The sequence below is a fragment of the Pimephales promelas genome, chromosome 17 (assembly GCF_988280905.1).
Source record: "Pimephales promelas chromosome 17, fPimPro1.hap1.1, whole genome shotgun sequence".
In the NCBI taxonomy this organism is placed as follows: domain Eukaryota; kingdom Metazoa; phylum Chordata; class Actinopteri; order Cypriniformes; family Leuciscidae; genus Pimephales; species Pimephales promelas.
The window spans coordinates 6298013-6310835 of NC_142785.1; the positions used below are offsets into that span (position 1 = coordinate 6298013).

Consider the following 12823-nt stretch of genomic DNA (forward strand, 5'->3'; position numbering starts at 1 on the left):
GGGCGTCCACACTGTTTAATACATCTTAGGCACCGCTCGCGTTGTGTTTTGGGCTTTGGAAAGGAAAAAAACACAACTTCTCCAGACAATCTCTCGGGGTATCATCTGTCCGATTTACTAACGCCGTGGGCGCACCGCTTACTGTTTGACGGAACAGCTCACACAGTAACGGTTGCTATGATGTGTGATTGGACAATGGCCATTTTGTGGGAGGGGCCGGCGAAAGGTCAATTGACAAACAGAGTTGAAATGACCGATTTCAATATATTTTGTTTTACTGTGTGGCGGAAATGGCCTTCCATACATTGTAGATTTCTTCCTATCTGTAATCTGTGCAATTCTCACCCTAGGTGTGTTTTGGGCAACACCACAATCCTGGCCGAGTTTGTGAGCGAGGAGGAGGTTGCTCGCTATTTTGCACATTCCCAGGCGGGATCTGGTGGAAGTGGCAGCGGAGGTGGCGGGGCCGGCGGCGGGGCCGTCTCCGGGCCGGCCGGCGTGACCGGATCATCGGGGGCCGGGGCTGTGGGTACAATCAGCGCCGGGGGTGGCGAGCGAGAACGGGCCGGAGTGGGAAGCATGACTGCAGGAGGAAGCAACAACGGTGGCGGAACTGGGCCTTCTGGCACTACCTGGCAGAGTTTAGATGGTACGGGCAACTCCGCTGACCCAACCTCTGCCCAGGGAGCAGGCCTGAGCATTTTTGCCCAGTGGAGCAGCAACGGTGGTGGCGGCGGCGGCGGCGTGGGCAGCAACACGGGGGGTGTTGATCCCGGCAGGGCAGGGTTGTGGGGCGGCATGACTCCAGGGTACACAAGCAGCAGTCTGTGGGGGTCTCCAGCCATGGAAGATCGGCACCAGATGAGCAGCCCCGCCGCGCTGTTGCCCGGAGACCTGCTGGGTGGAGGCGCTGACTCTATCTGACTGACGCAGCAACACGCGCACGCACACACAAAGCAGATATATAAATATTAGTTATCCTCCTATGTTATCACAAACACGCGGGAATATAGGACACATTAATCAGAATACAGGCCTCGTCACTCGGGAAGGGTGCATATTGCATACACATCCAAGTATTTAGTATACATTCGTAACACTTACGTAGACGAGATCGAAAGGTAAGCACTCAAACGGCCGATGCAGATTAACACTTAAGTGCCGAGAGGCAGGCCGACTGCATTACGAAACCTAGCAAAACGCATTAAGACAAAATGATCTAGATGACACTGGTTACAAATGTAAACGCTGTCATTTTTTACCTGAGCAGTGTTTCCGAGCTCCCCATAATGCGATCTCCGCGACACGGAACCGTGGGGGAGCAGTGTGTGGAAGAAAAGCAGTACAGATAGATACGCACGCACACACACACACACACACACACACACACACCAACACACCCCATTTCTTCTTACCCTTAAATGAAGACTTCATGCAAGACTTGAACGGGACATGCAAACAGTTGGACTTAAATACTGACTCAACTGGATGAATCCTAAACCTTGAGGTCATAAAGATCACATTCGCATACTGAGACGCTCTCACTCAGGCGTGCACTGTAAAGGAGAAACCAGACTAAAAAAAGGACAAAAATATGCATCATACAATGTTTGTTGTTACGGCTCCCGTTGTCATGCAAACTCAAATTACTCAAACACTGTTCTGATGTCTGACAAACTGTGTCTCGTTGTCTTTTGTTTTCTTTGAAATGATGGTGAAATCCAGAATTGTTTTTTTTTTTTTTTTGTTTTTTCCCAAACGCTGACCTCGTTTTTTTTCTTAATCGAGTATGTTGTCATAATGACGATCACTTGGATGTTACTTAGCTGTACAAGGTGCCCTTTCTGCCTGTTTGCGCATGAGTGAAGTCCCAGGTAAAGGTGGTGACGTTCAGTGTTTGCAAGGCATTGATGAATGTGTGGCAGCCAGAGATTAACAAGCGTGGTGCATTTATAGAGATCAGTGCTGGATTTAGGGAGGTGAGTAAATGTGTGAGTGACAGCTTATTTCAGGTGTTTGATGTCTATGTGTGCATGATATGTATGCAGGCGTGGCTGTGTGTGTGTGAGAGAGAGAGTGTAGACAGCAAGTTCAAGAACATTGGCACTAATGAATATTTCTTAAGTTGTGGTTTTAGCAGCCTTTTTTGTTTTATATATTGTCTGAATTGCAATAATTATAATAAAGAAAAAGATTTTTTTAGAAGATGCAACCAACTGAAGGCATTCATACTGAAACATGAAACATGCCAAACCTTATTGTACCAAGCTGAGCTGGATGGGTGTTTTAGGAACACTCAAAAGTTACCAGTTGTTTATTTTTGTTGTTGTGTACCATTATAAATTAAGGCGGGCTTTATCACTCGTGTTCAGGTTTTTTGTTTCTGATTTTACAAAAGAAAATTAATTTAAAAAAAGAAAGAACAAGACAATTAATAAAGGTTGAATTTAATTGTGTTGTCAATTGTGTGAATTTTTCCTTTGTTGTCAATTCTGTTTAATATATTTATGCTAGCATTCACTCTTTTATACAATAATATTTCTGGTTTGTAAGGGTCACTGTTTTATTTACAACCTGTTTTGAACAGATTAGCTAACTAATTCTGTCCTTGTTAAATAGTTTAGACCAATGATTCTCAAGCTAAGTATTATTTATAAAATTATCCAAGTTATACAATTTTATGTGACTCAAGAAATCACTTTTAAAGGAGTTGTTCACTTTTAAAAAAAACTTTTGCTGATAATTTACTCACCCCCATGTTATCCAAATTGTCCACGTCTTTTTTCTTCAGTCGAAAAGAAATTTTTCTCCATATAAATTTTTTTCCATATAATGGACTTCAATGGAAACCAAACGGTTCAAGCTCCAAGCTTGTTTCAGTGCAGCTTCAAATAACTTTAAACGACACGAGACGATGAATAAGGGTCTTATCTAGCCCTTCGAGTCATGATTTTGATAAACGAGTTTGAACAGGAGAGTCACGAACGCTCATCACAGAACAGAGCAAGGCGAGCATTTGTGCTTATAACTTAAACTTTTGTGTTTATTTTTTAAATGACCGATCATTTTGCTAGATAAGACCATTATTCATCGTCTGGTGTCGTTTAAAGCCCTTTGAAGCTGCACTGAAACTCTCATTTGGACCTTGATGTTCATTATATGGAGAAAATCCTGGAATGTTTTCATCAAAAACCTCTTTCTTTTCGACTGAAGAAAGAATGACATGGACATCTTGGATGGCATAGGGGTGAGTAAATTATCAGCAAAAGTTTTTTTTTTTTTAAAAACTGAACTACTCCTTAATACGAGACTTCATTATATATCCAAGACAGTGGTAACCCTGGTTTTTCAAAATAATAGAAAAAAAAATAGTTTTAGTTGTTTTGAGGCCTTCTGTTTGTGGTTTAGACTCATGTTTACATGTTGTTGTTTTTTTTTTTTTTTTTTGCTGTACTACTGACTGATTTTACATTATCTCAGTTATTACAGTTACCTACTAAACGAGTAAATGCATGAAATATTAAATACGTATCTTTTTATGTACATACACACAATTAAAAGTACCAGCCCACCAAACCTATCAAATCCATTTTTTGTGTATTTTAAACGCTAAATACGTCTTACATTACATTATGTAAAACAAAACATGATTTCACATTACGAGAATAATATCGAAAAGCCGTAGAGCTGTAGTTCGTATCGTGTGTGTGTGTAGCAGTGTGGAAGAGAAGGAGGCTGCGTACGCACGTCAAGCGCGCGACCCCTTGAAGTGATCCGGGTCCTTCCGCTAGTTTGTGAATGACATCATTTCTGTGAGAAGTACGCTGGGATACAAAACAAGGGAGGTTGCTGTTCGCTAGCCCGCTAACGCAAGTAGGTCAATCCATGTGCAGAGATATGAACGCAAGGATTTAGAAATCTGAGGAGGAAAGCAGTGGTTGGAATTACGTTTGTGATGCGACGTTTAAAATTACGCTTGCACTCTTCGCTGTCCAGGGTCCTGTCTTACGAGCGCAAGCCTGTCGACCAGACTCACTTTTCCACCACCCTCACGTTAGGTAAGAAAGATGTTCCTGCTTTAAGGTCATATCAGGACGTGAGTGTTTAAGATTCATTTAGCGGCTCTGAATACATGTGAATGCCACCACCACTATTAACAGTGTGTTTGTGAAACCTCGGGATCAACATGGTCTTGGGTGCGGCTGCTACAAAAACTGACTGAAAACCGCTGAAGACAGATTCGTCTTGTGTGTTTAATTATGCAAACGCCGCAAAACACTCATTAAAATGGGTCGTTTTCAATAGATTCCTTATTGTGACGTTCTCAGTTTGCACATTGATGATCTGCGATGCTGCTAAGATTAAAAATTAACCCTTTTCATTGCAAGTTCGTGGGAATTGAACAGCATCTGTGCTCGGATCACACATCACATGACTCAGATGTCAGATGCATGACTCCCAGTGTCTGAAAATGTGATTTAAATCTGAGCTAGTGAAGTTAGCATTCCTGTTTACATCAGCTGTGTGCTAAAATGCTGAAATGTAATTGTTCAAGGAGACGTCTGCATCATAATAATAATATTGTTTTTTATGATTCTAAGGCTGATTTTAGGGAAAGAATCATGGAGTTACGTGTTGGGAGTAAATACCGTCTTGGGCGAAAGATCGGAAGTGGCTCCTTTGGTGATATTTACTTGGGTAAAAACATTATTGACAATTGCATACATACCTAGATTTCATAAAAGTGTTGTTCCCTGATGTTGTGAAAAATCAAATCTTCCAGGAGCAAATATCACATCAGGAGAGGAGGTAGCCATTAAACTGGAGAGTGTGAAGACTAAACATCCACAATTACATATTGAGAGCAAGTTCTATAAGATGATGCAAGGTGGAGGTGAGTCAATGATCTCTGTCCGTTTTCTTTCTGGTGCTGCCAATATGGATTTCTAGAAATATCTCTTGAATCTCCTTTCAACCTTAGTGGGTATTCCCTCGATCAAATGGTGTGGTGCTGAAGGGGACTACAATGTCATGGTGATGGAGCTCCTGGGTCCGAGCTTGGAGGACCTGTTCAACTTCTGCTCAAGGAAGTTCACTCTTAAAACTGTCCTGCTGTTAGCAGACCAGATGGTAATTACATCACATGTATAAACAAAATCTAGAGGAACAAATCCATATTTTTGCTCATACTTTGGGTTAGTTATTTGAACGGACCCCTTATCCTGCGCTATTTGTTGCGACATGATATTGTGTCTTATTCAGGGGAGTTTCCTATTACTTTTGTATGTATGAGACTTGGTGAAGACAAATCCTATAGATTTAAATTGAATATATAAGAATCGCAATATCATTGAAGCTCGCAGGTGGACCAAAAACAACCACCCAGAACATCGTCAAAATGCCCTAGGACAGTGGTTGCCTTATGTATCAACACTGCATACGTACATAAACACGCCGTATGCCAGTTTTCGCGTTCACAGCCAGATGTACTAACAGTGAAATTAACGTAAGAATGTGCCTTGTTGTACATTTTCCTTGATTTTTGTCCGCTGGTGATTCATAGAGGCAATAAAGTGAAGTGGCAAACATTACACTACGAATTGTTCTATCGCACCACCAGCTGTCAGATATTGCTTAATAATATGTCAAATATTGTATCAATTACAAATTGTGTCACTCGAGTCTTACTAAAATATTCTATTATGCAATTAAGTAAGAACATAAAGCACATGCAAACCCGTCTAGCAATGACCCGTCTAACAAGGAATAAAAAATAAACTTCAAGGACACATTGAATTTGTTTAAAGGTGCCGGTAAATGCATTTATAATGTTACAAAAGATTATAAGATGTTTTTGATTTAAGTTTTTATTCATTAAACAATCCTGAAAATGCCATATCCGGGTTTCCATGAAAATATGAAGCAGAAGCACAGCTGTTTTCAACACTGATAGTAATCATAAATGTTTCTTGATCATCAAATCATCATATTAGAGTGATTTCTGAAGGATCATGTGACACTGAAGACGAGTAATGATGCTGAAAATTCAGCTTTGATCACAGGAATAAATTACACTTTCACATATATTCACATTTTCAGTGAAATTTCATTTCTTGCTACTTTAGCCATGTTCTTGCAGGACTAATTACCATATTTAAATCAGTTTAATTCAGGGAGGAGACTGGTTGGGGCTTTGTGGTTGTGCATGTGCGCTCAATTTTACGTTAATTGGGATGTACAAAGAAAATATGAGTGGGATCCTTCATACGCAGACATTCATACATCTGTTTCTTTTTTGTGCGTACACACATTTACAGCTTTGTTCGTACGCAATGTTTTAGTATGAATTCAACGCAAGTCTTTGCACATGAGGCCCCTGGTCCTTGAGTACATCCAGCACTGCATAGTTTACAAGTCTCTCTTATCAAACACCTGACTGAACTCGTTAGATCAGCTCGTTAGGAAAAACTACAGCACAGGGTGCTGCCTCGCAATTTCAAAATAAAAATGCATTTGGTCATTGTTTCGAGTAAGACTTTGATTAGCTGCTTCAGGGGTGTTTAGTAAGGGTTGGAGTTAAACCCAGCAGGACATAAGAGTTGGAGGACCTCTGCTTCAAGATAAATATGTGTGTTTGATAAGTGTGTTTGACATCAAACATGTGAAGTGTTGAGGGTACTTCATTGAGAATCACTGCCCTAGGATCATAAATGCATGTAAAAATAGATTATAAAATGTATATAGTTTATATAAAATACTACATAAAATGTTGTTATAAAAATCTAGTTTAATTAAGGGACAAACTTAACGACTGTAAGGCCGGTTATGAATGTAATTTGATAGTTACGACAGATAATGCCCAAACGTGCCGAGTCAGAGACGGTTGTGTTCAGTCGGTGTTTAAAATCTGCTCCAGTCGTTGGAAAGTGTGTTCAGTTCAGTCTTAGAATGTTTCAGCTAGTCGCTAAGTTTGTCCCCGGCTTTAGTTTTCGTGTATGTAATGAATATTCAGAAGAACTATATAAATTAGGGCTGTCAAACGATTAATCGCGATTAATTGCATCCAAAATAAAAGTTTGTGTTTACATAATATATGTGGGTGCACTGTATAATTATTTTATATATATGTAAAAATAATACACACACATGCTTGTATATATTTAAGAAATATTTTCATGTATATACTGTATATAGATTTATATATTTATATATAAATAAAAATATTTTATACATACATACATTTTTTGAATATACATAGATGTGTGTATTTATATATGTAAAATAATTATACACAGTGCACCCACATATATTATGTAAACACAAACTTTTATTTTGGATGCGATTAATCGCGATTAATCGTTTGACAGCCCTAATATAAATCAAATTGTAATTATGTTGTTCTTAAGCATAATTCAGAAATGTGTAATAAATTAAAATAGAAGTATATTTTTAACTCGATTTGTTTCATGTTTGTTCTTTCCAGATTAGCCGAATCGAGTACATCCACTCCAAGAACTTCATTCACAGAGACATTAAACCTGATAATTTCCTGATGGGGCTTGGCAAGAAGGGAAACCTGGTCTACATCATAGACTTCGGCTTGGCTAAGAAGTATCGTGACGCCCGCACACATCAGCACATCCCGTATCGTGAGAATAAGAACCTGACTGGCACTGCCCGCTATGCCTCCATTAACACTCATTTGGGCATCGGTAAGGGCAGCACTGAAATGCATTCTGTTGATAAAAACGGACCCTTTATTTGGGGTTTTTCTAAACGTACCTTCTGTTTCATTCACAGAGCAATCTCGGCGGGATGATCTCGAGTCCCTTGGCTACGTTCTTATGTACTTTAACTTGGGTTCTCTTCCCTGGCAAGGCCTCAAAGCGGCCACTAAAAGGCAGAAGTATGAGCGAATCAGTGAGAAAAAGATGTCGACCCCTATTGAGGTTCTTTGTAAGGGCTATCCATGTGAGTAGATGCGATCTAATCAGCTAGAAAATCGAAAAAATTTCATTCCTCTTTTAACTGTTTTTTTTTTTCTAGCTGAATTTTCAACCTACATGAACTTCTGCCGCTCTCTCCGATTTGATGACAAGCCTGACTACTCCTACCTGAGACAGCTGTTCAGGAACCTTTTCCACAGACAGGGATTTTCATACGACTATGTGTTTGACTGGAACATGCTGAAATTTGTAGGTTTTTAAACATTTTGCATTATGCAGTTCAAGTGTGCATTATATTGCTCACCCTGTGGGTTTCCCCGACTGTGTCAGGGCGCCAGCAGGACAGCAGAGGACAAAGAGAAGGAGCAGAGAGGAGAGGGAGAAGAGAGGGATGAGAGGACCGGCGGTGGAGCTCCTGGTTCTGCGGCTCGTGCTTTGCCCACGGGCCCCAACCTCCCGGCCCCTAACAGGGTCCGCAATGGCCCAGACCCGGCCAGCTCAACACCCGCCTCCCGTGTGCCACAGTCTGGTGAGTCTGAGAACGAGCGGAGGCGTTGTTGATGTCTGTTCTATTTATGAGCAGGTTATGGTTTCTCTTCCTTATGAAACTGTATTCTTATGACCTTCTGTGTTGTTGGTATTCGACATCTTACCTGTTGTTTTGTCTCTCAGGGAATGCATCTCCAAGAGCAGGTCGAGGAGCTGAGCGGGAAAGGAGAGTGTGTTTACGGCTGCACCGCGGTGCTCCTGCCAATGCCTCCCCTGACCTCCCTCTCCGTCACGATCAGATCCGCATCACTCCCCCACAGGTTTCTGTCACTTACCGGTTCTTCGCTTAAAGGGGTCATGAACTGGCTTTTTAAATTTTATTATATTGTTGTCTGAGGTCAACTTATGACGTTCGCTTGGTTTTTGCATTCAAAAACATCAAAATGAATAAGTAATAGGATATTTTCTACCCTAGTTTTGAGCCTAGCTCAGAAACGCTCGGTTTTTATGGGCGTCTCGCACTGAAGACTTGGAAGTAAACGCCCACTGCTGTGAGTGGAGAACAGTTTTGCATATTATAATGAGTTTCAACTCACTCGTCGGTGCACTTGGGGGATATTGTTTTGAAAACGTCCAATGTTGTCAAATGGCAACTGGAATGATTCGCCCACACGTTCGACCCAGAGTCCGTGTGTTGCACATTCCTGTCAGATCCAATATAGACGGCACAGCACCGTTCTTTACTCTTAATCGGTCTGCAAATCCAGTCTTGTTTACAAAACAATCCTCAGTGAAATGAAGCGAACAGACGGACGATGTTTTACCTCATCAGCTGGAACATCAATAAAAATAAAGTTTATCCATGCAGTCCTATTGGAATCCAGAGGAAGCTTATGCAGCGACTGTCTTCTTCCACAACCAGGCACTGCACAATATTCTGTATTGCTCGGTAGCTCGATCCGGTTTGTCATCACGAGGTAGGTCTATGTTATTTAGCTATGCGTGTAATGCGCGAATCGGTGGGCGGGGCTAAACCGGCTGTTGTTGAAGTAGGCGTAGATCTTCTTCTGCGGGGGTGGTGTTTTATCCTCTTTGACGTCATAGTTCCCCACTTTGAAAAACGAGTCGTTTGCTGAGCCTGGTGTCAATAAAAGCTTTTATTGGACTAACAAGGACGTTTTCAGTTCTGAAACTTACAGGATATTCTTATAATATGATGACCTCTTACATGTCAAAAGCTCAAGGAAAATTTGATTTCTCGGTTCATCACCCCTTTAATTCCCTGATATTTATTTTTGCTCTGACCTCTCTGTCTCTCTCGCACAGGTCAGCGTTCCGTTCGAACACATGGGGAAATGAGCTCTGCAAGTTCAGCCTCATTTACTGTTTTTAGGAGGTTAGTGGTTTTTTTTGTCTGGATCCTGCAGTTGATACACACGTTGGGCCTCATTCATGAAACACGAGCAGAACACATTTTTGTGTAAATCGTTCGTAAAAGCTGTTCTGACGTAAATTTTTAGTCACTCACAAAATGTTTTGTATTTTCAAAATGTTAGTTGGTACGACAGAAATGTACACCTGCTCCGTGCTATACACCCCTCGGATACACACCTGCTATAAATGGTGCGTAAAACATTTGAACGTTATTCTAATAGTGTGCCAAAGTTATCATGTCTCTCTGTAGGCCAAAACGCGGAAGTGAGTTAGCATTTTAGCACTCCTGGTTCCCTCGCTCTAAAGTCTATGGGATTTTTGAATGGGTTTTTGCTAAATCGCCTGAAATAAGGTCTGTGGTGAACAAAGCCTCGAAATATTTTCACGTTTTGATATATGACATAAAACACACCAGTTATAACCTGCTTGTGTTTTTTAAAAGCTTTATATAGGCTTCAAAATGCATAAATTTTGTATTAACTTAAGAGTAAAGATCATCTTGATAGACAAAACGTGTAAGGGTCACAACTCTTTGTTGAACACAGATCTTATTTTTTGCGATTTTCCAAAAGTCTATGGGGAAAATGCATAGCTTTTCAATCGAGAGAACCCATGCACCGCTAACTTCCGAGTTGTCCTACAAAGTGACGTCATAACTTCAGCACTCTATTTAGGCAAATCAATGACATTGCATTTTTAAGCACTATGCACCATAATAATATTTTCAAACAGTTGATTTTCCCCGTTTTTTTAACTGTTCAGCTTTGGGTATTAGGCAACACTCGTCACTGTCACTTTTTAGCTATCCAATCACAGTGGAAGAGGCTCGGGACATATACTACATCGACCAATCATCCGACTTGTACAACGACTGAACAACTATGGAGAAATGAGATACTAGTAATACATTACTGCCATGGATATTCTGCATCATAGCAACCAAAGCATCTCAGCTGGCCGTTTTCAGAAGAGCTTCAGCTGGCTAAAATGCCTTGGTGGACACACAATACTTGAATATACTGTATATGGCTGGGCATATTGACAATTAGTCTCTTTAGCAGTTATGCAATATACTGGGGCCCAAAATGAGAAGGAAGTCCAGAATACTCCTGGACACATCATTTGTGTAGTTGTAACTCAAATGGGGCAGGAATTATGCTAATTATGAATGAGCGTGCATGCTCGCCCGATTTACGAATGTTTGGAATTCAGTAAGGCACACGCATTTATCTACCGAAGCTGTGGTATAAGAAGCGTTTGTGAATCTGGAAGACCATAAAGGTCCATTTTACGTGCAAGTTACTCTGAATTCGCTTTTATATTTATGAAAGTTTCATGAATAAAGCCCAATGACTTGATGTCCTCTTTTATGATAAGCATGCTTTTCATTTCTGAATGAAAATGAAAAAGTCAGAAATGTCAGGGTAATACAACTGTAAAACAAAGGCATCTTTAAAAGCATGAAAGTCTTAATAAAAACGTTTTCGGCATAAAATTAGCAGTGACTTTTAATCGCGAATAATCGTATCCAAAATAAAAGTTTGTGTTTACATAATATATGTGGGTGCATGGTATATATATGGTGCATGGGTATATATATAAATACACACACATGCTTGTATATATTTAAGAAATATTATCATGTATATAGATTTATATATAATTTATATTATATGTAAATATAAATATTTTATATATACATTTTTTTTCTTAAATATACATGCATGTGTGTGTATTTATATATATACAATATAATTATACACAGTGCACCCACATATATTATGTAAACACAAACTTTTATTTTGTATGCGATTAATCGCGATTAATCGTTTGACAGCCCTACTTTATACCTTATTCTAATTCACTTCTTTTGCTAAAGTGTGTTATCATTTACTTTATTTTGCAGGATTACAACAGAAAACTCCCCTAAAGCATTTATATTCATCTTTCTATGTAAAACGGGAGTGCGAAACAGAAGCAAGAAGCTGAAAGAAAGGAACCACATTTTTGTAAGGGACAAAGTGCTCCCCCGTCCTCACGCGCTGCAGGTTGTTGCTGTTGGGATGAGACATCGAAGATATAGACATAGCATGTTGACAGTGGACTGGCAGATTTATCGAGGATCATCACAAGACTCAAACAATGGAAGTGGAAAAGAGAATTTTCACCTGCGACCTAATGAAGGTTATTCTGGTTGTTCTCTGTTTTGTCTGAAATGCCGGGGAAAAAGAAGGACTTGCCTGTTGGACTGTAAAGTTAAAATTGAATATCGATAGAGTGTAACAAATGTATCCCTCGCACTGTTACTTTAACACACAAAAAGTGATGTATGTTGACACCTTACTGACGTATGAGGTTTTGTGGAACCATCTTTTCCATGTTAAAATATAAATATGCAAAAAGTTAAGAATTTCCAAGAATGTTGTTTCCAGTCAAACTGCTGTTTGGTCTGTAGACGTCACTGAATGGATATGTCATGATTGTGCATTGAACATGTAAATTATTGGAGGTATTGATATCAATATCTGCTGCAGTGAACTAACCTTAAGATCAATTTGAGCGTTAATAAAAGCCTGAACTCCTCTCTTAAAATTACAGAGCTGAACTATATGGTGCACTGAAAATTTGAAATGAAGACTCCTGCATTGACATTACGACAACCTCATTTATAAATAAACACATATATAAAAGTGCGAGTGTTTCAGCTTGTTGAACATTGTGGAACTTATATAGTGAACTTACTGAACATGCATGGCTGGTTTAATAAGTAACATGACCTGGGCTGTTTAATTCCAGTTTACCCTTTTGAAAGGTTTATTAACAGATTATTAAGATTGTACTTTATATGATACATGTAAACAGTAGGAAAACACAGAGACAATACGTAACTGGATTGATTCAAATGATAAAATTGCTGTGAATTTCAAAGTATCATTTATTGCATTAAATGAAAC

The 12823-nt window shown here is 39.7% G+C and overlaps 2 protein-coding genes across 4 annotated transcripts in view; both read left to right on the plus strand.

The window, feature by feature from the left end:
• The window catches only part of tnrc6ba (trinucleotide repeat containing adaptor 6Ba), a 28254-nt gene extending 26577 nt beyond the window's left edge, over window positions 1-1677 (plus strand). For both annotated transcript variants that reach the window (XM_039685312.2, XM_089121829.1), the window contains one exon: window positions 351-1677. In XM_039685312.2, coding sequence (XP_039541246.2) covers window positions 351-924 — 574 coding nt within the window. In that variant the 3' untranslated portion in view covers window positions 925-1677. The remainder of the gene's footprint in view (window positions 1-350) is intronic.
• A 2147-nt stretch (window positions 1678-3824) lies between these two features.
• csnk1e (casein kinase 1, epsilon) lies at window positions 3825-12562 on the plus strand. Of its 2 annotated transcripts, XM_039685486.2 has the most exons (12): window positions 3831-3873; window positions 3997-4058; window positions 4602-4698; window positions 4784-4894; window positions 4982-5130; window positions 7484-7712; window positions 7801-7971; window positions 8047-8195; window positions 8277-8475; window positions 8619-8755; window positions 9762-9831; window positions 11776-12562. In XM_039685486.2, the coding sequence occupies exons 3-11, from the start codon at window positions 4623-4625 to the stop codon at window positions 9792-9794; spliced, it is 1254 nt and encodes a 417-aa protein (XP_039541420.1). In that variant the 5' UTR covers window positions 3831-3873; window positions 3997-4058; window positions 4602-4622; the 3' UTR covers window positions 9795-9831; window positions 11776-12562. The 2 variants fall into 2 exon arrangements, with proteins under 2 accessions (XP_039541418.1, XP_039541420.1); XM_039685484.2 differs by having other exon boundaries at window positions 3825-4058.
• Window positions 12563-12823: the final 261 nt, after the last annotated feature.